The sequence below is a fragment of the Oncorhynchus gorbuscha genome, linkage group LG06 (genome assembly GCF_021184085.1).
Source record: "Oncorhynchus gorbuscha isolate QuinsamMale2020 ecotype Even-year linkage group LG06, OgorEven_v1.0, whole genome shotgun sequence".
Lineage (NCBI taxonomy): Eukaryota > Metazoa > Chordata > Actinopteri > Salmoniformes > Salmonidae > Oncorhynchus > Oncorhynchus gorbuscha.
This window is the reverse complement of record NC_060178.1, coordinates 25863089-25889029: the sequence shown is the minus strand read 5'-3', so window position 1 is coordinate 25889029 and position 25941 is coordinate 25863089. Positions and strand designations below refer to the sequence as shown.

Sequence of the window (25941 nt, the reverse complement as noted above, 5' to 3'; positions counted from 1 at the left end):
CCCCGAAGCCACTCCTGTGTTGTCTTGACTGTGTGCTTAGGGTTGTTAACCTGCTCCAGAGTGCAACAGGACTTCATCAAGGATCTCTGTACTTTGCCTCGATCCCGACTAGTCTCCCAGTCCCTACTGCTGAAAAACATACCCACATCATGCTGCTATCCTGCTTCATCGTAGGGATGGTGTCCGGTTTACTCCAGATGTGATGCTTGGCATTCAAGCCTAAGAGTTCAATCTTGGTTTCATCAGACCATAGAATGTTGTTTCTCATGGTCAGAGTACTTTAAGTACCTTTTGGCAAACTCCAAGTGGGCTGTCATGTGCCTTTTACTGAGGAGTGGCTTCCTTCTGGCCACTCTACCATAAAGGCCTGATTGGTGGTGTGATGCAGATATGTTTGTCCTTCTGGAAGGTTCTCCCATCACCACAGAGGAACTTTAGAGCTCTGTCCAAGTGACCATCGGGTTCTTGGTCACCTTCCTGACCAAGGCCCTTCTCCCCCGATTAATCAGTTTGGCCGTGCAGCCAGTTCTAGGAAGAGTCTTGGTGGTTCCAAACTTCTTCCATTAAAGAATGATGGAGGCCACTGTGTTCTTGGTGACCTTCAATGCTGCAGACAGTTTTTGGTACCCTTCCCCAGATCTGTGCCTCAACATTCCTGTCTCGGAGCTCTCCGAACAATTCCTTCGATCTCATGGCTTAGTTTTTGCTCTGACAAGCACCGTCAACTGTGGAAACTTATGTAGACAGGTGTGTGCCTTTCCAAATCATGGCCAATCAATTGAATTTACCACAGGTGGACTCCAATCAAGTTGCAGAAACATCTAAAGGATGATAAATGGAAACAGGATGCACCGGAGCTCAATTTCAAATCTCATAGCAAAATGTCTAAATATTTATGTAAATAAGGTATTTGTATTTTGATAAATACATTTGCAATAATGTCTAAAATATGTCACTTGGTCATTATGGGGTATTGTGTGTAGATTGCTGAACTATTTTTATTTAATCAATTTTAGAATAAGGCTGTAACGTTAACAAAATGTGGAAAAAGGGAAGATGTCTGAATAATTTCCAAATGCACTGTAACTAGATGTCTTGTGTAAAGTATAATCCAACAGTTTTAGTATTATGATTGTTCTGTAGATGTGTTGAGAAAGTGTTCCTAAGGCTTGTACATTCCATGGAAGGTGACAGGGATGATAACCTCCACCTCAGCCCGTGCAATCTCTGTCAGATCTCTGGCATTGAGGATGAGGAGGTACCCTGGCCTCTGGTCTGCTCCAGGGTTCACCACGATGCTCAACAACACCCCTAGAAGGAGGAAAAGAGAGCAGTATCACAACCACAAAACCAGAAGTGTGCGAGAGAGGCATACCTACATTTGTATTTCAAGTTGTATACTGCCGGTGTGTCAGCATTTTACGTCTCACGAAGGTGAATCCCACTGATGGGTTCTGACTTATAAACTTGAAATACGGTTAAATCATCAGGTATCCTATGGAAAGGGCCACAGTCTGGTTTCTAGAACAGAAGTGAATGGTTATCTGTAGGAGGAACGTATATGGTTGCGGTCACTGATAAGGGTGGAGAGCTGTGGATTAGTGAGGAATGGGGCCGAGTTCAGTTCAGATCCCATTAAGCGAGAAGGAACAGTTTATTACCCACATCACTTAACTTCCTGCCTAGCAATAAATGTGTAATATTTAGAGGGAAGGAGGAGACTTCCCCCATATTGTGGGCTGGAGATAGATACACATGTACAGTTGAAGTCGGAAGTTTACATACACTTAGGTTGGCGTCATTAAAACTTGTTTTTCAACCACGCCACATATTTCTTGTTAACAAACTATAGTTTTGACAAGTCGGTTAGGACATCTACTTTGTGCCTGACAAGTAATTTTTCCAACAATTGTTTACAGACAGATTATTTCACTGCATCACAATTCCAGTGGGTCAGAAGTTTACATACACTAAGTTGACTGTGCCTTTCAACAGCTTGGAAAATTCCAGAAAATGATGTCATGGCTTTAGAAGCTTCTGATAGGCTAATTGACATCATTTGAGTCAATTGGAGGTGTACCTGTGGATGTATTTCAAGGCCTACCTTCAAACTCGGTGCCTCTTCGCTTGACATCATAGGAAAATCAAAAGAAATCAGCCAAGACCTTAGAAAAACCATTGTAGACCTTCACAAGTCTGATTCATCCTTGAGATCAATTTCCAAACACCTGAAGGTACCATATGTTCATCTGTACAAACAAAAGTACGCAAGTATAAACACCATTGGACCACGCAGCCATCATACCCTCAGGAAGGAGACGCGTTCTGTCTCCTAGAGATGAACGTACTTTGGTGCGAAATGTGCAAATCAATCACAACAGCTAAGGACTGTGTGAAGATGCTGGAGGAAACAGGTACAAAAGTATCTATATCCACAGTAAAACAAGTCCTATATCGACATAACATGAAAGGCCGCTCAGCAAGGAAGAAGACACTGCTCCAAAACCGCCATAGAAAAGCCAGACTACGGTTTGCAACTGCACATGGGGACAAAGATTGTACTTTTTGGAGAAATGTCCTCTGGTCTGATGAAACAAAAATAGAACTGTTTGACCATCGTTATGTTTGGAGGAAAAAGGGGGAGGCTTGCAAGCCGAAGAACACCATGCCAACCGTGAAGCACAGCGGTGGCAGCATCATGTTGTGGGGGTGCTGTGCTGCAGGAGGGACTGGTGCACATCACAAAATAGATGGCATTATGAGGAAGTAAAATTGTGGATATATTGAAGCAACATCTCAAGACATCAGTCAGGAAGTTGAAGCTTGGTCGCAAATGGGTCTTCCAAATGGACAATGACCCCAAGCATACTTCCAAGGTTGTGGCAAAATGGCTTAAGGACAACAAAGTCAAGGTATTGGAGTGGCCATCAGAAAGCCCTGACCTCAATCCCATAGAACATTGGTGGGCAGAACTGAAAAAGCGTGTGCGAGCAAGGAGACCTAGAAAAGCTGACTCAGTTACACCAGCTCTGTCAGGGGGAATGGGCCAAAATTCACCCAACTTATTGTTGGAAGCTTGTGGAAGGCTACCCAAAACATTTGACCCAAGTTTAAATTGTTTAAGGCAATGCTACCAAATACTAATTGAGTGCATATGTAAACTTCTGACCCACTGGGAATGTGATGAAAGAAATAAAAGCTGAAATAATTCTCGCTCCTATTATTCTGACATTTCACATTCTTAAAATAAAGTGATGATCCTAACTGATCTAAGATGACATTTTTACTAGGATTAAATGCCAGGAATTGTGAAAACTGAGTTTAAATGTAGTTGGCTAAGATGTATGTAAACTTCCGACTTCAACTGTATATACACACACACACACACTTGTTCTGGTGGGAACATGTCTGTCTGTTCAGCTGCCTGACACATTGGGTGAATAAACTTGGTTTGAGCTTTTATAGATGTCCGGCAGTTTTTATCCTGTTATTTAGAACCGAACACTGCTTAGGTATGGTAATTCATGCCACCTGATCCAGTTGAAATGTTAGACAACAGATTGTGATATTATAGAGTCGCCTAAAACCCTTCTGTTTACCGTCATCTTCCTCCACAGAGTCTGGGGTCTGCACAAAGATAGGTTCTGAGGGGTACGAGTCTGGCTCCTGCCACACCCACGTCTCCTTGGTCTTCACGTTCAGTTTGCAAATCTGGAGCAGGACACAATCAAACTCACTCCCTGAATGACTATCAGCAGGTTAGTTTTAATCATAAACCTAATCAGAGTTGGATAATGTACTACTAGTTCTCGCCTGCGTGCTATACTTACCCTGTCAGGGATGAAGTGGTTCAGACCCAGTCCATAGGCATAGCTGTAGTTCTTCCCAGAGAACTTACTGTAGTTGATTTGAGGGAACTCGAATGCTGCAGTGATAAAGGATTTTCAATGACTGATTCTACCGAATAAGGAAAATCTTACGACTGATGATATGAAAGAACAGATCGTTAGTGGCATCAGATGGTATAAGAATAGGGGAACATCAAAACACGCTGTGTGTGGGTTACCTTGTCGTGGTCCAGAAAACAGAACCTCAGGCTCCAGCCAGATGGTTCCATCACTGCGCATCACTGCAGTGGCTGTGGTGTACGGAAGGGATATCAGATTCTTCCCCTGTTTCTCCTGCAAGTACAAAAGAGAAAGACTGATATTCACTGATATAGTCCTCTATCCTGAGATGATAACATCAAAGCAGTGATTACTACTTATTTCAGAAATGACAAGAATAAGGGCACAAAGCTTACTCTGTGGACGTCTATGGGCAGAACGTATCGCCGGACCTCCGGTTGAGGTGCCCTCATAGCAGCTTTCTTCACTTCCTCCCAGTTCTCCCGCAGGTTGGCCAGATATAGGTAGTTGTAGACAAACTCATGACTGAAACCAAACAAAAGAAAGGGGCACTGGATAAGTGTCTGGTACATGTTATTCTCAAGTCATTACAACAACTGGTCAATTACCTACCCTTTCCAAGTGCACAGGTCAACAACGATGAAGCCATCGTCCTCATAGCTGTTGATGTGATGGAAGAGATTGAAGGCAGAGGTCCTGAATTTATGCTCTATGTATTTAGCTGGGTCCTTCATAGCCAGATGGAACCATGTCTATAAAAGAAAAATACTATTATCTGGTGATGAAGACATTTGTAATAGTGAGATTGATATATTGGCACTATATTAATCAAAAGTGAAACGCTAACAGGCTTTGTATACAGTTAGAGAATAGTGGTCTACAAGTTTACTTACACCCATGGTTTCGTTTGACTCAAAGCAATCCATGTAATTTGTGCCCCAGATGCTCCAAGCAGTCAAGAACTTTAGAAGGTTGATCTTTATTGGAGTCTCAACAAAGACAAAGTAGTTTTCTGTCATTCCAAAGCTGATGGACGACACAGAAAAAGCATTGAAATAAATGTAATAAGCACAAATGTTCCAATATAGAATGTGAACTCAATCAACGATGTCACTAACCTATGAACATACGAGGGCTTGAATCTCTCACTGCTGGGTATCTGCACAAGAACCTTGGACTTTGCAATGGGATCTGACTTGTCTGAAAACAAGCATCAGAAAAAGACAAGACCCAATGCACTTAATTTAGGGACATCTCACTTCAAGAAAAATAGTCTCAATGCTGTATGCAGAACTAACCTTTCTGTGTGGGAGGAATTTTGACAATGTTGTAGGCCAATGACATGTTCTTCCCAAAACAGTTCCCAAGGTTGTACACCGTTCCATCACTTTCAATGTGTGGATGAGCCGTCACCCCATTGACCGAGAGGTAATCACACAGGTCCACCTGGAGAAACAAGTTTGTGAGACTTCTCCTTTGTGACGTACGACAGTTCTTATGTTCAATCTATCTGATGTTCGCCAGGGTGAGCAGCACATACCTTTTTCAGAGTCTCCAGTGTGTCTGGGTCCACTTTGGTGATGTAGTTGGTTTCTGTGCAGGCATAGAAATCCTCACCAACAGGGTACACATTCACTAAGCAATTATCGGTCACCTCAATCCCTTTGAAGTAGGTGAAAAACCTACAAAGACAAAGAAAAGGGTTCATGAAATGAGGAAAGCGTGGTTAATTTATGTAATGCCTAATAACTGAATTGTGAGGACATTGTTTTACTTTATCATAAAATTAGAGCAAATCAGACCGTGAGAATATATTTTTGCAGGGGTCTGGGTAGGCTGCTGTTCCAAACTCAGTGATGACCACTCTTTTCTCTGTCATGGCTCGCACATAGGCATCTGTTTTGACAAATCTACAGAGGAAGATAAGGGTTAACTTAACAGTCTAAGCCCTGTAATTTTTGGCCTTACTGCCTTATTAGCCCATCCAAACACATTGAATAACAGTTTCACTACATGGAACAACAGTCCCCCCAGAAAATCCAAAGAAAGTTGGTTCTGAAGTGTCTGTTCTTGATCAGCGATATAAGATCAGGACTTTTTAATTTTAATTTTATTTTTTACATTTAGTGCCTTATTTTTGGCACTAAACAGTGTCCATATATACACTGTACTTCCATTAATATTTTCCCCACAACTGGTGCCGGGGGACCTTCAGACGAGTCTTGTGAGCGTCCTAGAGCAAAACAACATGTATGACACGTAGCCTAAACTGTTCGGACACTCCAGAAAGAAGTTGTCAGATCAGCTGTACCCACTTCAGACAATTCCCAAGATGGTTGTGGGGGTCATAAAGCAAAACACCATTGTTTGTGAGAGTCCCATTTGCGTACACTACAGACAATTTTGTAAGACGACTAATTTTCGGGATGTCTTATGGTCTGACAAACTCCGCTCTAGCTCGGTCACCTTTCACCGCAGATGCGGAAGTGCGACTGGAGGATGCAGTGGATTGAGACTCGTCCAATGCAAAAAAATATATAGCTCTAGCTAAAACTGACTTGTGGGTATTTTTTATTATGCCAATTAGATTTGCACGGGTGCGTGGACATCGACTCTGAAGTTGAAATAATACTGTGAAAATGATAATCCCTGTTAGTGTAAGAGTAGGTGGTGGGGAAGAAGGAAAATAAAATAATAAAAACTTGGAATTTCAGCCTGTTTTAGAGGGATGGAGTTTTGGCCTGCCTGGCGACATCACCAGGTGGTAGAAGTTAATTGACCAAGAAAGACTTAAACCTCTGCCAATAACCGTTAGTTTTCAGGATAGATACGGTCTCTCCCTCATTAGGCTGATCCAATTAGGTCCCGCACGCAGACCACTCCCAGACAGTCATAACAAAATTCTTGCATGAGAAATTACTTTTTCAATTTAAACAGTAAAAAAAACAAGGTACTGAATTGTTAACTAGAAATTATTTGATAGAGATAAAAAAAACAGCTGCATTGGACATTAAAAACAATTAACATGTAGCTTGGAACATACAGATTGGGAATTGATAGGCCCACTTCTGTTTTAGCTTTCAGAAGCCTTTGAGAGCAGAAGGTCTCTGTGCTTTAGTCACTGTTTTAATTAGAAACAGCCCACGCTGAGGTTGCCCAAAACATTCCAGTCACATTTATTGGCCGAGGGGAACATTTCACAAAACTCCACAATTACTACCAGTGTGTTACTGTAAAATGATTGCATGGCCCCCTCCTCATAATATAGATTTCACCACCGCCAGTGTACACGTGTTATGCATCATCACTGAAGTCAACACGCAGGGGCTTACTTCCGATAGTAGGTCACATGGCCATTCTTTAGGTCAAACTTGTGCATGAGGGCCTGGCCATCAAAAAGGTGGTAGAAAGGTTCAGCCCCCACCTCAAACAGGCCGGGTCCCAGACGCAATAGACTGCCACTCAGCCATTCTGGAATCACACCTGAACACAGCATGAAATTATCCATGTTACCCTGTCGTGTTCAATCCTCACTCAGCCATGATATAACACCAACCTTCTTGCTTGTAAACCAAAAGGGAGTGGAGTCTAAGACCTGTTCCTCACCTACCTACAACGATAGCAGGAATAGGTTCATTCAATTCTCCACACGTCTCAAATATTTTCTTGTACCCACCAGCCGGATGCTGAATTCTGAAAATGAAACAAAAGTGAAAATAAACATCCATTCACAAAAGCATAGGCTGGTGATCTGACTTTTCTGGCCCAACCTAAAAATCAAAATGAGGTACCTCATTCTGCCCTAAATGTGAAGTTTAACTTCATCAAAACCAAAAACTACAATCTCAGACCAGAAAAAGAAATGTTCAACTGCTTGACAGTAGCATGCAGTAGAATAGTAATGAGAAGGTATAAATACTTTTTTTTATATAACTTAGCACCACACAGTTAATCAACAATTTACATACTCCTGTCAGTTACGCAATGCGGAAAGTCTGCAAAAAGTTTGCTTCCTCACCAACTTACTATATTCTTGTATTGGAAAGTTATGCGAAGCGAAGAAAAATGTACAAAAAGGAGTTACTCACCGACTAACCATTTTCCTTCAGAGAATAAACAGCTTGTGTGCAGGAAGCCCAGTCTGAAATGCGGAGTGAGCAGCAGCCTTTATAGACAGTTCCATTCCCATGCAGAGCGCCGGGAGTCTGAGAATCTACCCCCAAACCAGAGGTCTCTGAAACAAAAGTTCCTTTGTGTCCAGACCATTCAGTTTCCAGTGAAGTTTAGCCCACCACCACCACACAATTCTACCCCTTCAAGGAATTTCTCAGCCTAATTAAGACCAGAACCACATTTGCTCACCTGAAAGCCCCAAAAGGTTACAAAAGGGGCTAGACAACAAACACTTCATTGAAGTGAACAGGAAAGTAATGCAGTTCATTATGCAATATCTTTGGTTTCAAATATGTGTCCTACACGTTTTGTCAGAGAAAGACGTTCCTACTCTACGTTCCTAACTAATTTGATGGATTCCAGATGAAAACAAGTTTATATTTAATCAATATTCTCTGTAGGCACCCACACGGAGGGTGTTATGGATGAGTATGATTAAAGCCGTCTTCCTTTTCTTCATCCTGATCTAGATGAATGAAGCGGTCAGTTGGTCAGACTTGGGTTGCAATGCACTTGGAATTCTAAGAAATTTCTCTGCCACATCCTTCCAGGGATAGTGCAATGATACTGTGGAATTTGTGCATTTTAAAAAGTAAATAGTGATGCAAGGCAGTATTTCTGTCTGAGTAGCAACCATTGCTCTCCCTTCTTGTGCCAGACAGTACAAGGACACTAAGGTAAACAGATATGAAATAAACCACATCCATCAAAACATTAAGCCAATATATTTGCATGATTAGTAAGGAGAAAACATTTTGTTTTACAGTTGGACATTCTCCTAAGAATGTAGCATAACAGATTCTTGGCAAGGAAATAATACACAAAAGTTCATAACTGTTGTAATTGGCTCTTCCTTTGAGGTAAGTATACAGCCATAGAGGTATTCGGAAAATGCATCAAACGGATTCCAAAAGGTTTATTAAGACTTCATCGATGGCAAAAAAAATACATAATATGGCAGATATATATATATATATATATATATTAACAATTGTATTGATTGGTCAAAGCTACCATTCATTTAAAATGACAGAAAATAGTGCAAAACTTTTCTGTATCCGAAATGGCTGAACATAACTTGCCAGGTAAGAAAATAGAGACAAATCCCAAGCCCAAAATATATAATAAAGCAGTTTGAGCTGAACTTTAAGAGAATGTTATGGAATTTTAAAAAATACATTAGATGAAAGAACTACAGAAAAGTGCAATGCCAGAAAAAATAAAAAAAGTGAAACAGACACAAAATGTTATGAGCACTTCATACAAACCTAATGAACTAGGTAGACAAATCACACTTAGTAAATGTAAATGTAATCCCTAAAACAGCTCAACCGTTTTAAAGTTTGAATACTGTATACTCTGTCAATGGTAGTGTATGAATGTAGATCAATTGCAACATTGACAGAAAAACACCAAATCTAATCTTGGTTTGCTTTAGTCTCTTATTATACTCCATAAGAAATCAAAGTAACTTAATTGGCTCTTATCCAGACTAAAGATAACTACTGCAGTAGTTTCAAAATAACATACACAAAAACACATTACTCAACATAAATATGCATAATTCAACCCTAAAGATATTTTTTACATACTTGCAGTCTAAATTGGGAGGTGATCTCACCTGTATATTCCTCCCACCTTTCATTTAGCTGCAAGAACAAAATGTACCTTCAGTTTCTAATACAAAAAGCTTGTGGTCTCTTCATACTTATCAGCAATGGTGGCTTGCTCTTCTGGGACAAACTCAGCTTCTACTCATCAAACTCTTCATCAAACTCAGTGGTGGTGTCTGTCAATAACAGCTGGTGTGCGATATCTAATAAAGAAGTCTCAAAGTATTGCACCTTATGATAAGCTGTAGACCACACTGTCTACCAAGAGAGTTCTATATCTATATTATTGATAGCAATATATTTACCACTACAGACTGATGCTGGCATTAAGACAGCACTCAGCCAACTCAATAAGGCCATAAGCAAACAAGAAAATGCTCACCCAGAAGCGGCACTCCTAGTAACATGGGACTTCAATGCTAGCAAATGTAAATCAGTTTTACCAAATTTTTACCAGCATATGCAACCAGAGGGAAAAATACATAAAAATAATAATAACTAGACCACCTTTACACAGATGCATACAAAGCTCTCCATTTGGCAAATCTGACCATAATTATATCATGCTGATTCCTACTAAAGCAAGAAGTACCAGTGACATGCTCAATACGGAAGTGGTCAGATGACACGGATGCTACAGGACTGGTTTGCTAAGACTGGAATATGTTCTGGGATTCATCCAATGGCATTGAGGAGTATACGACCTCAGGTCATCGGCTTCATCAATAAGTGCATTGACAACATCATCCCCAGTGACCATACGTACATACCCCAACCAGAAGTCATGCATTACAAGCAACATCCGCATCGAGCTGAAGACTAGAGCTACCGCTTTCAAGGAGCGGGACACTAATCTGGACGCCTATAAGAAATCCCGCTATTCCATCAAACAAGCAAAGTGTCAATACAGGATTAAGATTGAAACCTATTACACCGGCTCTGACACTCGGATGTGGCAGGGCTTGAAAACTATTACGGACTACAAAGTCCAACTGGCAAGTATCTTCATTGGTATTTTCAACCTCTTCCTGTAATACCTACATGTTTCAAGAAGACCACCATAGTCCCTGTGCCCAAGGAAGCGAAGGTAACCTGCCTAAATGATTTCTGCCTCGTAGAGCGCACGTCAGTAGCCATGAAGTGCTTTGAAAGGCTGGTCATGGCTCACAACAGCATCCTCCCAGACCCACTCTTATTTGCATACCACCCCAACTGATCCACAGATGACGCAATCTCAAATCGCACGCCACACTGCCCTTTCCCACCTGGACAAAAGGAACACCTATGTGAGAATGCTGTTCATGGACTACAGCTCAGCGTTCAACACCATAATGCCCACGAAGCGCATCACTAAGCTAAGGACCCTGGGACTAAACACCTCGCTCTGCAACTGGACCCTGGGACTTCATGTGCCGCCCCCAGGTGGTACGGGTAGGCAACAGCACGTCTGCTAAGCTGATTCCCCCCAGGGGTGTGTACTTGCTCCCCTCCTGTACTCCCTGTTCACCCACAACAGCGTGGCCAAACACAATGCCAACACCATCCTTAAGTTTGCTGACAACATTGGTAGGCCTGATCACCAACAACGATTAGACAGCCTATAGGGAGGTGGTCAGAGAACTGGCAGTGTGGTGCCAGGAAAACAACCTCTCCTTCAATATGAGCAAGACAAAAGGAGCTGATCATGGTCTACAGGAAAAGGCGGGCTGAACAGGCCCCCATTAACATGAACAGGACTGTAGTGGAGCGGGTGGAGAGTTAAGTTCCTTGGTGTCGACATCATCAACGAGCTATCATGGTCCAAGCACACCATGAGTCGTGAAGAGGGCACAAAAAAATACTTTTCCCCCTCAGGAGACACAGAAGATCTGGCATGGGTCCCCAGATCCTCAAAAAGTTCTACAGCTGCACCAGACAGCATCCTGACCGGTTGCATCACCGCCTGGTATGTCAACTGCTCAGCATCTGACCATAAGGTGCTACAGAGGGTAGTGCGTACGGCCCAGTACATCACTGGGGCCAAGCTTCCTGACATCCAGGACCTATATAATAGGTGGTGTTAGAGGAAAATCCATAAAATTGTCAGAGACTTCAGTCACAAGTTATAGACTGTTTTCTCTGCTACCGCACCGTAAGCGGTACCAGAGCACCAAGTCTAGGATCAAAAGGCTCCGCAACAGTGTCTACCCCCAAGCCATAAGACTACTGAACAATTAATCAAATTGCCACCTGACTATTACATTGACACTCCCCCGCCATTTGTTTTGTACACTGCTGCTACTCGCTGTTTATCATCTATGCATAGTCACTTCATCCCTACCTACATGTACAAATGAACTCAACCTGTACCCACACACACTGACGCGGTACCGGTACCCCCTGTAAATAGCCCCGTTATTGTCACTTATTATTTTTTACTTTAGTTTATTTGGTAAATATTTTCTTCTTCCTGAACTACACTGTTGGTTAAGGGCTGGTAAGTAAGCATTTCACAGGAAAGTCTACACTTGTATTCGGCACGAGACAAAGTTTGATTTGCAGACGCAGGCTTACTTTGCTTAGGACTCCGGTACTGTGCATAAGTGGACACCGAAGGCAGAGGAAGGGTCGGCCTAGACAGGTCCAGAGAGCTCTGACAGCGCCTTTTCGCTTTCCTCAGTTTTAGGAGCCAAAACGTAGCCACATAAAACTAGCAAGGGACCAGACAAAAACAAAACTTGTGAAGCCAGCAGGACAAACAAGAGTGGGCACATTTCTTGGGGGGGAAGGGGGCTAAATTGGACACAAGAGTTAGTAATAACACAAGTCACAGCGCAGTCGAGACATCCTCTATTATGAGGCAAATAAACCAGTTGCAGTTTCATGCTGCTTGTATTAGATATGGTCAATCGTATTGTTCAACTGGAGAGTAAAGATATGTCTCAAACAATATCTCATCCAAAATAAGTTGTTTTCCCATTTACAGAGGCGTTTCATAGAGATGGATGAAAATGTAAAACACCATTCACATTACTCATATTAACTAATGTAAACCTGAGATGTGTACTCTAATTTACAAATAACTGCAAATGTTGCTAAAGATGGAGTGCAAATGACATTACGGGTGAATTGACCCTTTGCTAAGTCCCACACTGGACATTGGGGCAACCAATGGCAGCACTCAAATGGGGGGGGGGGGGGGGGGGGCACTTACTACTATTTATTCCTGAAATGCAGTCTGTTGGAGTATTCTTCCAATCTGAAATTATACTTTTGTAACATGTTTGCTAGCTCTGCTGGTTAGCTAGCCAATGCTAATGCTAGTCAGCCACTCAATATAACTTGTTTTCTCTAAATGCATGTTAACCAGTCAAGTTATGAATACAATTCCCATCTGCTGTCAACATCAGGGTATGATTTGAGAGCTCTAGCTACTTAGCGCCATGCTGAGTGAATTCAGAGCCATTCAATGGCTAGCCACACTACAAACATAATATTAGGTTATGGTTCATGTGAAGCAATTGTAATGACAGTCCACCACAACATATCCAATTTCCTGATTAGCAAGGGGTAGTCTGTCTTTTAATACACAATGACATTGAACAGTTTGAGTTCAACAGTAACCAAAGGGGGCAGGGCTTAGAGAAGGGTCAATTTAATCCAGATTTTAGGAACTTAGGTTAGGGAGGAACAGAGAAACCATTGAAATTGAGTGTCATACAATTTCACCTTTGACAATAATGCATTCAATTCAAAAGTTTGTCAAATGTATACATACCCAAGATGTTGACAAACAACTTGTAGTAGTCAGATGTGAGAATAGGCCGAGGGAGGCTATAGAAGTAGTCAGAGACCGTTTTAAACACATCCCTCTCAAACCCAGGATAGGATGGCTGGCTGGCATCATACTTCGACCCTAGAATGGTATGGGTGATATTTGACATGTCGGTCTGAAACAAAAGCTCTCATATTGAGTCTGGTTTCATATGAGGGGAAATATTCATACAACACACACACAAAAAAAGTAACTTACAGTTTGCAAGACCTTTCATTGCAGACAAAACCCAGTGTGGGAGGTCATCTGTGGGGAAAAAGTTTCAATGAGGTCCGGCGGGCCGAACTGAAATTGGTTACTTTTCCTCGCCGTCGAAATTTGCAAATGAAGTCCCATTTATTGTTTTTGGAATTTAATGCTCTTTGACTGTCTAGCTTTCATTATTATTAGCGAGCTGGACACAGTCAAGAAACTATGAATGTACGTCCTTTATCATTTCTACACATCCGCGGGTCGGATTGGACCCCCTAGCGGGCTGGATCTGGCCTGCGGGCTATATGTTTGATACCCCTGGTCTACACTGTGTAGACAGAGTGCAGATATAAAATCAGACCTACCCGTCTTATCCTAAAGTGTAACAACCCCATGCTTGTTCACAATGGTCACGTTGTACACAATGTTTTGAGGATTGACGTGTCTTGGATCCAAAACATCCTCAAGTGAGATCAATCCCAATGTTCTCTGCAGGCTGAAAACATGAAAGGGCAATAGATTAAGGATCTAATCATTCAAACTTTTGAGAAGAATTTAAGAGTGGATCTTACTGTGTGAGAGTGATGCCTCTCCAAACATCCTGGATTTCTTCCTCTGTTAGTACTCTGGGCTGTACCACTTTGCTCACAGGCTCAGTCTCCATATCTTGTTTTGAGCTAACCACATTTTCCTGTGAAAAATAATAATGCATCTGTCAATTATGTAGACAAGTGAGGAAGTCATACCAGAGACACTGCGGTTGCCCGGCTACCCATCCACAGCGCTCCGGCCAAACGAATGATAGAGGAATCGTGCTCAAAAGCTTGTTTAAGCAGAAGCTCCATTGAGGACTTCCACAATTTTAAAGTATTCAACTGGGTGAGACTTCCTATGGATCTGATAATTCCTACCAGGTCATCATGGAGGGATCAGCCAATGAATTACACTCGTGAGCAAACATTTGATATCTGCAGGTGGCGGTAAATCATCAACCTTGGCTTTATACCTGTTCAAAACACACTCTAGGTGGCAGTATGCACCATTTCAGTTTGTTTACCAACTCAGAAGTAGAAGAAAATTGACTACTTCAAAAATGGAGATGGCCTCAATGGCGCTGCCCGTGTGCTCACAGACACCATAATGGGACAGATGCAGAGTCATCGATCATTCAACAGTCTGGATTTGCCTCCCTCGCCGACAACTTCTGGAATGCGAAACACTGACCGTTCTGATTGGTCCCGGAAACCAATGGTCTGGGCCATAACTGGCCTACATGATGTTGTTATCAACTTTGGTACTCATTCTCAGATGTTAGAGACGATCCAATCGCTGATGAATTTGTTTTGTACAATACAATTTTCTACAATTCAAAAGAAACACACCAAATAGATAAATTTACATGTAGAGATGGCAGTTGTCCTCGAAATCTTCGGAACCCCATCTGCCCTTTACATCCTCGATCACATGATTCTTGAGGAACTTCTTCAGCAGCTGGACAGTCTGTTGCCTGGTGACATCTGGTCCGAAGTTACTATTGTTCCTGAGCAGTTCATGCAACCAGTCAACAGTTGCCACAGCTGTAAAACAGTCCGCATACACTGAAGTGCTTCCGATATTTTCGCAGAGGCATTCCCGCTCGGAAAAGCTTTGCAACTTAATTCCACTGCAAATGGAAAATGTAAATAGCTGTATGCATGCATGCCTACAGTACTTTCTAAAAGATTAGCTAATTATCTGTAACATTGCATTTGGGTTGAAGTCCCAGTGCAGTCAAAAAGGTGATTTGTGTGATATTACTTTAGCACACTAGGAGGTTGGAATACTACTGTGAAAAAGATTACGTTTTAGTGTAAGAGCTGTTTGAAAAGACTGAGTTTTGGCCTGCCTGGGGACATAAATTAGTTAATAGACCAATAAGAAAAACAGTTCCAAAACTGCCTATAGGGCTCCGAAAGGACACGCCCCTCTTTCCACACTTTCGGTTCTGAAACTGACACTCACTCATTTGTAGCATACTAATTTCAACATGTGGTCGCGTGTTTCCAAACATTGAATGGGTACAAAAATAATAGATATATTAAAAAACATTTTTTACTGAGAAGAAAAGTCAAGGCTATGTAGATACCAGAGTTAGTTGTCGTACAAACTACTCATCCTGCGAACACATGACGGCACTCAATAGCTGCTGTATCGTCCAATCACAGCAGCTACAAGTCACTTAAACTGTTAGCGAACAGGTCATGTCACATCATGTGTTCAATAACAGATCGTTGGACAATAGAGACTGCAAAGCTCATGCTAGTATAGGTTTTGGTGTTCTTTCAAACAGAAACTGACAGTAAAAACATCATTTCTCAACACAGGTTGGAACTCTCATAACCGATGGGCACACTACATCAACGTACAAATTGTTTAGCAAAAGTCTACATTACAGAGTAATATCGCCAATATTTGATATTACTACGGGTTTCGTGGATTGAGAATCCATGTCCGGAATCGCTCGTTGCAGCTCTAACAGCTAGTTTTCCCCTCCCCACTCAGACCACTCCCAGACAGTAATAGTACATTTTTAACATAACCTTTATTTAACTAGGCAAGTCAGTTAAGAACAAATTCTTATTCACAATGACAGCCTATCCTGGCTGCACTGGGCCAATAATGCACCGCCCTTTGGGACTCCCAATCACAGCCAGATGTGATACAGCCTGGAATCAAACCAGGGACTGTAGTGACTCCTCTTGCACTGAGATGCAGTGCCTTAGACCATTTTTCTTTCTTGTTTACCATTTTAATTGAAAACAATCACAGTAGGGTACTTAATTGTTACGCAGAAATAACTTGATATTGAGATAAAAACAGCTACATTGGAACTTTAAACTATGTAGTTAAGCTGATTAAGGCACATCCTAAAACATTGGCAAGCAAGCAAACTATCGGGACAGAGGCATATACACAGAGTATACAAAACACCTTCCTAATATTGAGTATATTTGCCCTCAGAACTGCCTCAATTCATCAGGGCATGGGCTTTACAAGGTGTTGAAAGAGTTCCCAATTAGCATTAAATTATTCCCTATGTAATGTTATGTACCTGAATGTCTAGAATGAGCATTATGATGCATTTATGTTACACTTCAACATTCTATGGCAGCCATGTTAGCTCCCCATTAACATTACATGGGGAATATTTAAACACAATAATCTGAGTGGTTCGAGCCCTGAATGCTGATTTGCTGACAGCCTTGGTTTATCAGACCGTATAAACTCACCCCATTCCGTTAAAAATGTGCGCAATCGCAACATTCAAACGAGGCTACACAGAAAACTAATGGGACTGTAGCGACTGTGTTGACTTCAAAATCGGGGGTGTGAACTAGGTTTCTATTCAAGCGCTGATCGACATGGTAATGGTTCTATTAGTATTGGAGAAAAGTTGAAAAAGACGGACCCTCCGTTACATCGTGGCGTGTCATGTCGTAATTTACAGCACGAATAAAGCAACTATTTCTGTCTTAAAATCTCTCTCCACCAGGTGTAACACTTCTCTCATCCTTTAAAAACAAGAAATGGACAGTGACGGGGTAGTCATTTTTTGCATCATCATTGCATGCGATCATCATGCTCAAAGCCGCTGTTTACTTCTAAGATCACTTTAGCACCACCCTAAAAACCCGATTCAAATTCGACACAAACCTTCAAATAGGTATGTAATGACACATTATATAAACTCTTTATAGAGTTTTATTTACATTTCAGAGGTGATATGTTGGACAGAGTGAAAAAAAGCTATTTTCCCACACAACATCTCTCCTTCTCACTATCACACATTAGTTTCGCTTCCCCATCCGCCATTTTTAAAAAGACCCAACGGGGCTCATTGCCCTGCTTGAATTATGCAGAAACGGGCAGTGTTTAGGTCATGTAATTGATTCTGTTGGAAAGGAAAGAAATTGTGCTTTACAATGGTATTGACATTACAGTTGATCTGAAGTATTACGTTTTTGGGGCGCTGAAATAAAGGAAATTGTACGGGTTACCACGGGTATGACAAAACATTTGTTGTAGTGTTCTAATTATATTAGTTTATAATAGCAATAAAGGCGCCCTCGTGTTTCCCAGAAGAAACAGGAAGTTAGAGTGCATATACTAAGACACCTTTGTGACATTTTTGTTGGATTTGGGCTTTGTTGTGACTTTCGGCTGTTCGGCTGGCCTCAAGAAAATTGTGTGCCCAAAATTCGGGAGCCGAAGTCAACGCCCCATCGTCCATGATTGGTCAACTATAGGGATTATTCAACAAAGTAGTCATTCAACGAGAGACAATACTGTGCCAACCATCTTAGTTAGATGTAACATTTCGCAACTAAGATTTACGACAAAAACATGACAATTAATGACCGAATTCTTGAGTTTACCTTAGATTGACTATTTTGAGGAAGTGGATACTGCCTACGATGTCTCAAAATGGACAAATAATACTGTTCGTGTTTTCTTCTATTTTTCAAGCGTTATTTTAAGGGAGTATGCAAACACTAGGTTCGCATAGCCAACGTCAGCCGAACTGAAACATGCTGATATCTTCAGGCACCTCGGGGTTCGTGGTATTTGACCAATATTCCATGGCTAAGGTATCCAGGCACTCAGCGTTGCGAAAGAGCAACCCGTACGCCTCGAACACATCGACCGCTCTTTGCATTTTGGGACAAATTGAAACGCTGCGTTTGCATTGTGTTCGGTGTGGAGCATACGGAACGTGTGAGTCAAACTGTATGTTTAGACGGCTTTGACAGAAATGGTAGCAGAAAGTCAATGTCGAACTTTTGTAGCATACATATCCGGTTGATGCTGGTACTATTTGCGCAATGATTAATGTCGGTGTGTTCGAAGCGTCAGCCATGGTATATTGGCCACATACTACTACCCCCTCGCCCCCTTTCTACATGTTTAGAAATAAAACAATATTCAACATTCTAAAAGAAGGCCTAATTATTCGTAAGGCTCTGTATCGAGAGCTTTACTGCTAATCCTAACATATTGTTGGCTCGGGGTTGTCTGTCTGGCTAAAAATTAAACATAAAAGACAGTGTTATTTTGCATTTTGAGTGATCTGCACAGATCTTAGTTAACTACTTCCCAGTCAACTTGCAGCATTATTTATTTCACCACATTGTACTGGCTAGCAAGCTAATTTAACGGGCAACTTCGTAACAAGAAAAGATTACCAGTTTTCTCGCCCTGTAAGGACCGGGAGTGACAAGCGAACTCATAATTTTATTGAAGCTAGAAACGGAAGACAATCATCATTCAAAAACACACATTGTCTTAGTTTGTTGCTAGCAGGGGCCAACTTGCCACATTCTCAACGGCGCCGAAGACACAGATCGAATAAAGAGTTCACTGGCGTTACACACTATTTTAATGATGTGCCTTGTTCTGGGGGCAGCTGATTGAACATTTGTCACGTGACTATTCATAGGCGGAACAATTCAATAAAAGAGTACTGTACACATTGGTGAGACCTTTGACAAGACTCATGAGTGATTATGCCAACACGGGCAACAATGTATCAAATCTCCTCAGAGATTATCAAAATGATATATCATGTAGCAGTAAATTCTGAGAACCAGAATTTATAGTGAAACATTGAATGTAGACTGCCACCTGGTGCATGCACTATGACCCTACAACCAACAAAGCAGTACATACAGTAAGCCACTACAAGCTGTTGTTTTGGCTTAGTTTAGTTAATATAGCCTAAACCTACCTACAGTGAGCCAGTACTGTAAACATTAGCATATATAAACTATATGCCTGCAGGAATAACTTATTGAATGACATGTTACCATTCATGACACATTCAGTAACTGATCACAAACAGTCTGGTAGTTACTGTTCTTTGATGTTTTATTTATTTAGCTAGGCAAGTCAGTTAAGAACAAATTCTTATTTCCCCCAGCCAAACCCAGACAACACTGGGCATCCCAATCACAGTCAGATGTGATGCTGCCTGGATTTCAACCAGGTACTGCAGTGACACTGGAATGCAGTGGCGTAGACCACTGCGCCACTCGGGAGCCCAAGTTGGATGCGATTGGCATCCAACTTTGGTACTGAGTTTTTTGTTGTTGTCTAAACTGCCTACAATAAAGCTGCTCAATAAAAGCTGCAGGCTAAATTGTGCAGATGGTCATACATATTGCATTGGAAATTAAACTCCACTATTGAAAGAAGAAAATGAGGTGTTATAGGCCCTGTACAGTCAAATGTGATTTTCCTGTGTTTTATATATATTTCCACACTATGAAGTTGGCATAAGACCTGATTTCAAATGCATGTGTATTTGATTATCTGTTATTAAAAATATTTTTTCTGTCTATTTGAGTATTTTCAATTACACAACCCAAAATCAGTACAGTTATGAGTATTTTATTTATTTTTATTAAACCTTAATTTAACTAGGCAAGTCAGTTAAGAACAAATTCTTATTGACAATGACGGCCTACATTTTAATGGTTATTTGTAGAAACCAAATAGTTGATGGAATTGTATTTAATATGATTTTCAAATACCTGGGTTAAATGCATGGGAATGTATTGGAGTCAGTGTATTACAATTTTTCAAATACTTTCCAAGTGTATTTCCAAATACATGAACATTTTCACCTACTTGTCTTTTCAAATAAAATATATATGAATACTTTCTTCGAAACGTATGTGAAGCTAATTGGGATATAGTATTTGGACCCAGGTCTGGTTGGAATAATTCCTGTGAAATTGTGAAAATGATGATAATGCCCTTTTAGTGTAAAAGCTGTTGGAAAAGACCACCTGAAATTTCAGTTTTAGCCTACTTGGTGACATCACCAGGCAATATAAGTTAATAGACCAATAACAAAGGGAGTTTCAAACCTCTATGCCAATAACAGTTCATTTTCAGGTTACATATCCCTCCCATTAGGCTTGACCAATTAGTCCCCTCACTCAGACCACTCCCAGACAGTGCTAGCAAAATTATTGCTTGAGAAATTGCTATTTGCTAAGAAGTTATTTTTATTAATTTTGAAAATGTAAATTGAAAACAATCCCAGTAAGGTACTTCATTGTTACCCAGAAATGTTTTGACATTGAGATAAAAATGGCTGTATTGGAACTTTAAGAAATGGGCTTTGGGGAACAGATCTGCTGAGCTGAAAGTGTACTAGTGTGGTTCTCTCTGATCAGATCTTCAGAGGAGGCAGCTTCAGAACTACATACAAGTCCCTCCTGCTGAGTTGTGCAGGACAGGAACCTCTAATACTATCATCTCATCACCGAGGGCCTCCACTATCCAGGGTAACTACCTGGTTCCCGTAGACAAGTCCTCCCTTGTCTAATAGTAATATTATTCTACAACTTAACTCTAGATTCTAATCATATGTTGCAATATTGAATTATGGATGCACCTTTCCTCAGGACATGGGAAAGGTAGTAACACAGCAGGCAACTGTTGTGTGGGAATAACAACTGTAATCGTGTGTATAAAGCCATAGAATGTCTTTACCCCTGTGCAATATCAGGATAACAATAACAATATGTTATTTGGGTATTATGGTAATCATTTGTTGTTGCATAGATCTTCGTGAAACCTTTGAAAAACAATATGTTGAGGGTGGGGAGAGTTTGACAGATGGGTGGGAAAATAAAGAAAGTCACTCTACTTTGTATAACAAAAGGCCTGGGTGTGTTAAATTACAGTGGGACACAGCTGGATAGCAACACGATGTGTAAATCATCTAATGAGGCCCTCTCCTTTTGTCTCTTTAAAAATGTTTCTGAACTATGCTTATAACATTTTCTAATGAACTAATAAACCAATGTGTATAGCAATTTTGACTTGTTTTTCTTTTCCTTCTTTTTTGCAGAATAGCACAAAGAAAACAGTGATATTATATAAATGGTTTTCTATAGGCTCATAACAACCACCTCCTGCAGTACGTTATCCAGTTAGGCATTGCTGTGACACAAAATATGAAAGTAAATAAAAGGAGGTTAGATACACATGGTCAAAAAAGGATAGGGTAGTGCTTTAGATTTGCTAATGTCAGTACTGATTGTACGATATTCTACTCACTACAACCATCTCCACCAGCCACCAAACTCTCTTTAGCAGTGATTTAGATCTGCAGCAGAGCACAGTCTACTGCAGTAAGAGAGGTATATGACATATATGGACATAAGCGAAGGCAGGGGCGAAATTAAGGCGTCCCCATGCTTCCCAGCTAAAACAGTTCCTCCATATATTACGACATTTTGTGACGTTTTTGTTAATATTGAACACAAAAAATAAATTCTGGAGGCAACCCGAAGTTCGGAGCCGAAGTCTACGCACCTTCCTCGTTGATTGGTCAACAGCTGGGATTCTTCAATAAAGTCTTTATTGTCATTCAACGAGAGACGACTCGTTTTCCTGCAAATGAAAAATACTGCACCAAGCATCTTAGTTAGATGTAAAAGATCTCCTCGGCAAAAATGTCAAAATTAATGACAGATTTCTTGAGTTATCTTAGATTCATTCAGACTATTTTGAGGGTGCGCATACTGGCTACGGCGTCTCAAAATGGACAAACAGTACTATTGCCGCTTTTTCTATTTTTTTAAAACTAAGATCTTTTAAGGGAGTATGGAGCACACTTGTTCGACTCGGCCAGCCACTTGGCTAGGCGCCAGCCGTACTGAGTCATGCAGACGCCTTTAGTGATTTGGAGGACTCAGGCAGAGGCCAGTCTGAGACCCCCCACCCATGTTTAACACATTCATGGCTACTGAATGAAGGGCTGTTCTGAGTCATCTCTTTTAGGTGAACTATCCAGAATGAAAAGGCTAACTGAAAATACTTCAAATGCTCTTTACTAGTAACAACCTTTTCATTACCACATCACTTTTCATAGCTCAGGCAGTAGGAAGCTCTCTTCTCCATTTATATGCAGATTTTATTTATTTTATTTATTTCACCTTTATTTAACCAGGTAGGCAAGTTGAGAACAAGTTCTCATTTACAATTGCGACCTGGCCAAGATAAAGCAAAGCAGTTCGACAGATACAACGACACAGAGTTACACATGGAGTAAAACAAACATACAGTCAATAATACAGTATAAACAAGTCTATATACAATGTGAGCAAATCAGGTGAGAAGGGAGGTAAAGGCAAAAAAGGCCATGGTGGCAAAGTAAATACAATATAGCAAGTAAAACACTGGAATGGTAGTTTTGCAATGGAAGAATGTGCAAAGTAGAAATAAAAATAATGGGGTGCAAAGGAGCAAAATAAATAAATAAATTAAATACAGTTGGGAAAGAGGTAGTTGTTTGGGCTAAATTATAGGTGGGCTATGTACAGGTGCAGTAATCTGTAAGATGCTCTGACAGTTGGTGCTTAAAGCTAGTGAGGGAGATAAGTGTTTCCAGTTTCAGAGATTTTTGCAGTTCATTCCAGTCACTGGCAGCAGAGAACTGGAAGGAGAGGCGGCCAAAGAAAGAATTGGTTTTGGGGGTGACCAGAGAGATATACCTGCTGGAGCGTGTGCTACAGGTGGGAGATGCTATGGTGACTAGCGAGCTGAGATAAGGGGGGACTTTACCTAGCAGGGTCTTGTAGATGACATGGAGCCAGTGGGTTTGGCGACGAGTATGAAGCGAGGGCCAGAGTGTACAGGTCGCAATGGTGGGTAGTATATGGGGCTTTGGTGACAAAACGGATTGCACTATGATAGACTGCATCCAATTTGTTGAGTAGGGTATTGGAGGCTATTTTGTAAATGACATCGCCAAAGTCGAGGATTGGTAGGATGGTCAGTTTTACAAGGGTATGTTTGGCAGCATGAGTGAAGGATGCTTTGTTGCGAAATCGGAAGCCAATTCTAGATTTAACTTTGGATTGGAGATGTTTGATATGGGTCTGGAAGGAGAGTTTACAGTCTAACCAGACACCTAAGTATTTGTAGTTGTCCACGTATTCTAAGTCAGAGCCGTCCAGAGTAGTGATGTTGGACAGGCGGGTAGGTGCAGGTAGCGATCGGTTGAAGAGCATGCATTTAGTTTTACTTGTATTTAAGAGCAATTGGAGGCCACGGAAGGAGAGTTGTATGGATTGAAGCTTGCCTGGAGGGTTGTTAACACAGTGTCCAAAGAAGGGCCGGAAGTATACAGAATGGTGTCGTCTGCGTAGAGGTGGATCAGGGACTCACCAGCAGCAAGAGCGACCTCATTGATGTATACAGAGAAGAGAGTCGGTCCAAGAATTGAACCCTGTGGCAACCCCATAGAGACTGCCAGAGGTCCGGACAGCAGACCCTCCGATTTGACACACTGAACTCTATCAGAGAAGTAGTTGGTGAACCAGGCGATGCAATCATTTGAGAAACCAAGGCTGTCGAGTCTGCCGATGAGGATGTGGTGGTTGACAGAGTCGAAAGCCTTGGCCAGATCAATGAATACGGCTGCACAGTAATGTTTCTTATCGATGGCGGTTAAGATATCGTTTAGGACCTTGAGCGTGGCTGAGGTGCACCCATGACCAGCTCTGAAACCAGATTGCATAGCAGAGAAGGTATGGTGAGATTCGAAATGGTCGGTAATCTGTTTGTTGACTTGGCTTTCGAAGACCTTAGAAAGGCATGGTAGGATAGATATAGGTCTGTAGCAGTTTGGGTCAAGAGTGTCCCCCCCCCTTTGAAGAGGGGGATGACCGCAGCTGCTTTCCAATCTTTGGGAATCTCAGATGACACGAAAAGAGAGGTTGAACAGGCTAGTAATAGGGGTGGCAACAATTTCGGCAGATAATTTTAGAAAGAAAGGGTCCAGATTGTCTAGCCCGGCTGATTTGTAGGGGTCCAGATTTTTCAACTCTTTCAGAACATCAGCTGAATGGATTTGGGAGAAGGAGAAATGGGGAAGGCTTTGGCGAGTTGCTGTTGGGGGTGCAGTGCTGTTGACAGGGGTAGGAGTAGCCAGGTGGAAAGCATGGCCAGCCATAGAAAAATGCTTATTGAAATTCTCAATTATGGTGGATTTATCAGTGGTGACAGTGTTTCCTATCTTCAGTGCAGTGGGCAGCTGGGAGGAGGTGTTCTTATTCTCCATGGACTTTACAGTGTCCCAGAACTTTTTTGAGTTAGTGTTGCAGGAAGCAAATTTCTGCTTGAAAAAGCTAGCCTTGGCTTTTCTAACTGCCTGTGTATAACGGTTTCTAGCTTCCCTGAATAGCTGCATATCACGGGGGCTGTTCGATGCTAATGCAGAACGCCATAGGATGTTTTTGTGTTGGTTAAGGGCAGTCAGGTCTGGGGAGAACCAAGGGCTATATCTGTTCCTGGTTCTAAATTTCTTGAATGGGGCATGTTTATTTAAGATGGTTAGGAAGGCATTTAAAAAAAATATCCAGGCATCCTCTACTGACGGGATGAGATCAATATCCTTCCAGTATACCCCGGCCAGGTCGATTAGAAAGGCCTGCTCGCTGAAGTGTTTCAGGGAGCGCTTTACAGTGATGAGTGGAGGTCGATTGACCACTGACCCATTGCGGATGCAGGCAATGAGGCAGTGATCGCTGAGATCTTGGTTGAAGAAAGCAGAGGTGTATTTAGAGGGGAAGTTGGTTAGGATGATATCTATGAGGGTGCCCGTGTTTAAGGCTTTTGGGGGGGGTACCTGGTAGGTTCATTGATAATTTGAGTGAGATTGAGGGCATCAAGTTTAGATTGTAGGATGGCTGGGGTGTTAAGCATGTTCCAGTTTAGGTCGCCTAGCAGCACGAGCTCTGAAGATAGATGGGGGGCAATCAGTTCACATATGGTGTCCAGAGCACAGCTGGGGGCAGAGGGTGGTCTATAGCAGGCGGCAACGGTGAGAGACTTGTTTTTAGAGAGGTGGATTTTTAGAAGTAGAAGTTCAAATTGTTTGGGTACAGACCTGGATAGTAGGACAGAACTCTGCAGGCTATCTTTGCAGTAGATTGCAACACCGCCCCCTTTGGCAGTTCTATCTTGTCTGAAAATGTTGTAATTTGGAATTAAAATTTCAGAATTTTTGGTGGTCTTCCTAAGCCAGGATTCAGACACAGCTAGAACATCCGGGTTGGCAGAGTGTGCTAAAGCAGTGAATAGAACAAACTTAGGGAGGAGGCTTCTAATGTTAACATGCATGAAACCAAGGCTATTACGGTTACAGAATTCATCAAAAGAGAGCGCCTGGGGAATAGGAGTG

At 41.6% G+C, this 25941-nt stretch overlaps 1 protein-coding gene and 1 long non-coding RNA gene across 5 annotated transcripts; both read right to left on the bottom strand.

The window, feature by feature from the left end:
- Positions 1 to 960: 960 nt before the first annotated feature.
- LOC124037071 (retinal Mueller cells isomerohydrolase) lies at positions 961 to 9375 on the bottom strand. Of its 4 annotated transcripts, none has more exons than XM_046351707.1 (14): positions 7997 to 9375; positions 7519 to 7601; positions 7241 to 7391; positions 5711 to 5818; positions 5449 to 5590; positions 5207 to 5354; positions 5027 to 5108; positions 4802 to 4934; positions 4521 to 4660; positions 4304 to 4433; positions 4067 to 4181; positions 3831 to 3925; positions 3600 to 3711; positions 961 to 1311 (listed from the first exon to the last, which is right to left on the bottom strand). In XM_046351707.1, exons 1-14 carry the CDS (start codon positions 8005 to 8007, stop codon positions 1163 to 1165), a joined length of 1599 nt encoding a protein of 532 aa, XP_046207663.1. In that variant the 5' UTR covers positions 8008 to 9375; the 3' UTR covers positions 961 to 1162. The 4 variants fall into 4 exon arrangements, with proteins under 4 accessions (XP_046207663.1, XP_046207664.1, XP_046207665.1 ...); XM_046351708.1 differs by having other exon boundaries at positions 7515 to 7601; positions 7997 to 9374; XM_046351709.1 differs by lacking the exon at positions 7241 to 7391 and having other exon boundaries at positions 7997 to 9374.
- Positions 9376 to 12111: 2736 nt separating this feature from the next.
- On the bottom strand, positions 12112 to 22274 carry LOC124037070. Its single transcript, XR_006839106.1, has 6 exons — positions 22068 to 22274; positions 14273 to 14391; positions 14066 to 14196; positions 13707 to 13754; positions 13452 to 13589; positions 12112 to 12383 (listed from the first exon to the last, which is right to left on the bottom strand). It is a non-coding gene; the product is annotated as an uncharacterized LOC124037070 (long non-coding RNA).
- Between the last annotated feature and the right edge of the window lie 3667 nt (positions 22275 to 25941).

Bases quoted from the DNA above. Each gene is read 5' to 3' on its own strand.
- LOC124037071 (XM_046351707.1), bottom strand. The intron at 5,819-7,240 runs GTAAGCCCCTGC...CTTCCTCTGTAG, and splicing joins CATGTGACCTACTATCGGAA to ATTTGTCAAAACAGATGCCT. The intron at 5,109-5,206 runs GTTAGTTCTGCA...GCTTGTTTTCAG, and splicing joins AATTCCTCCCACACAGAAAG to ACAAGTCAGATCCCATTGCA.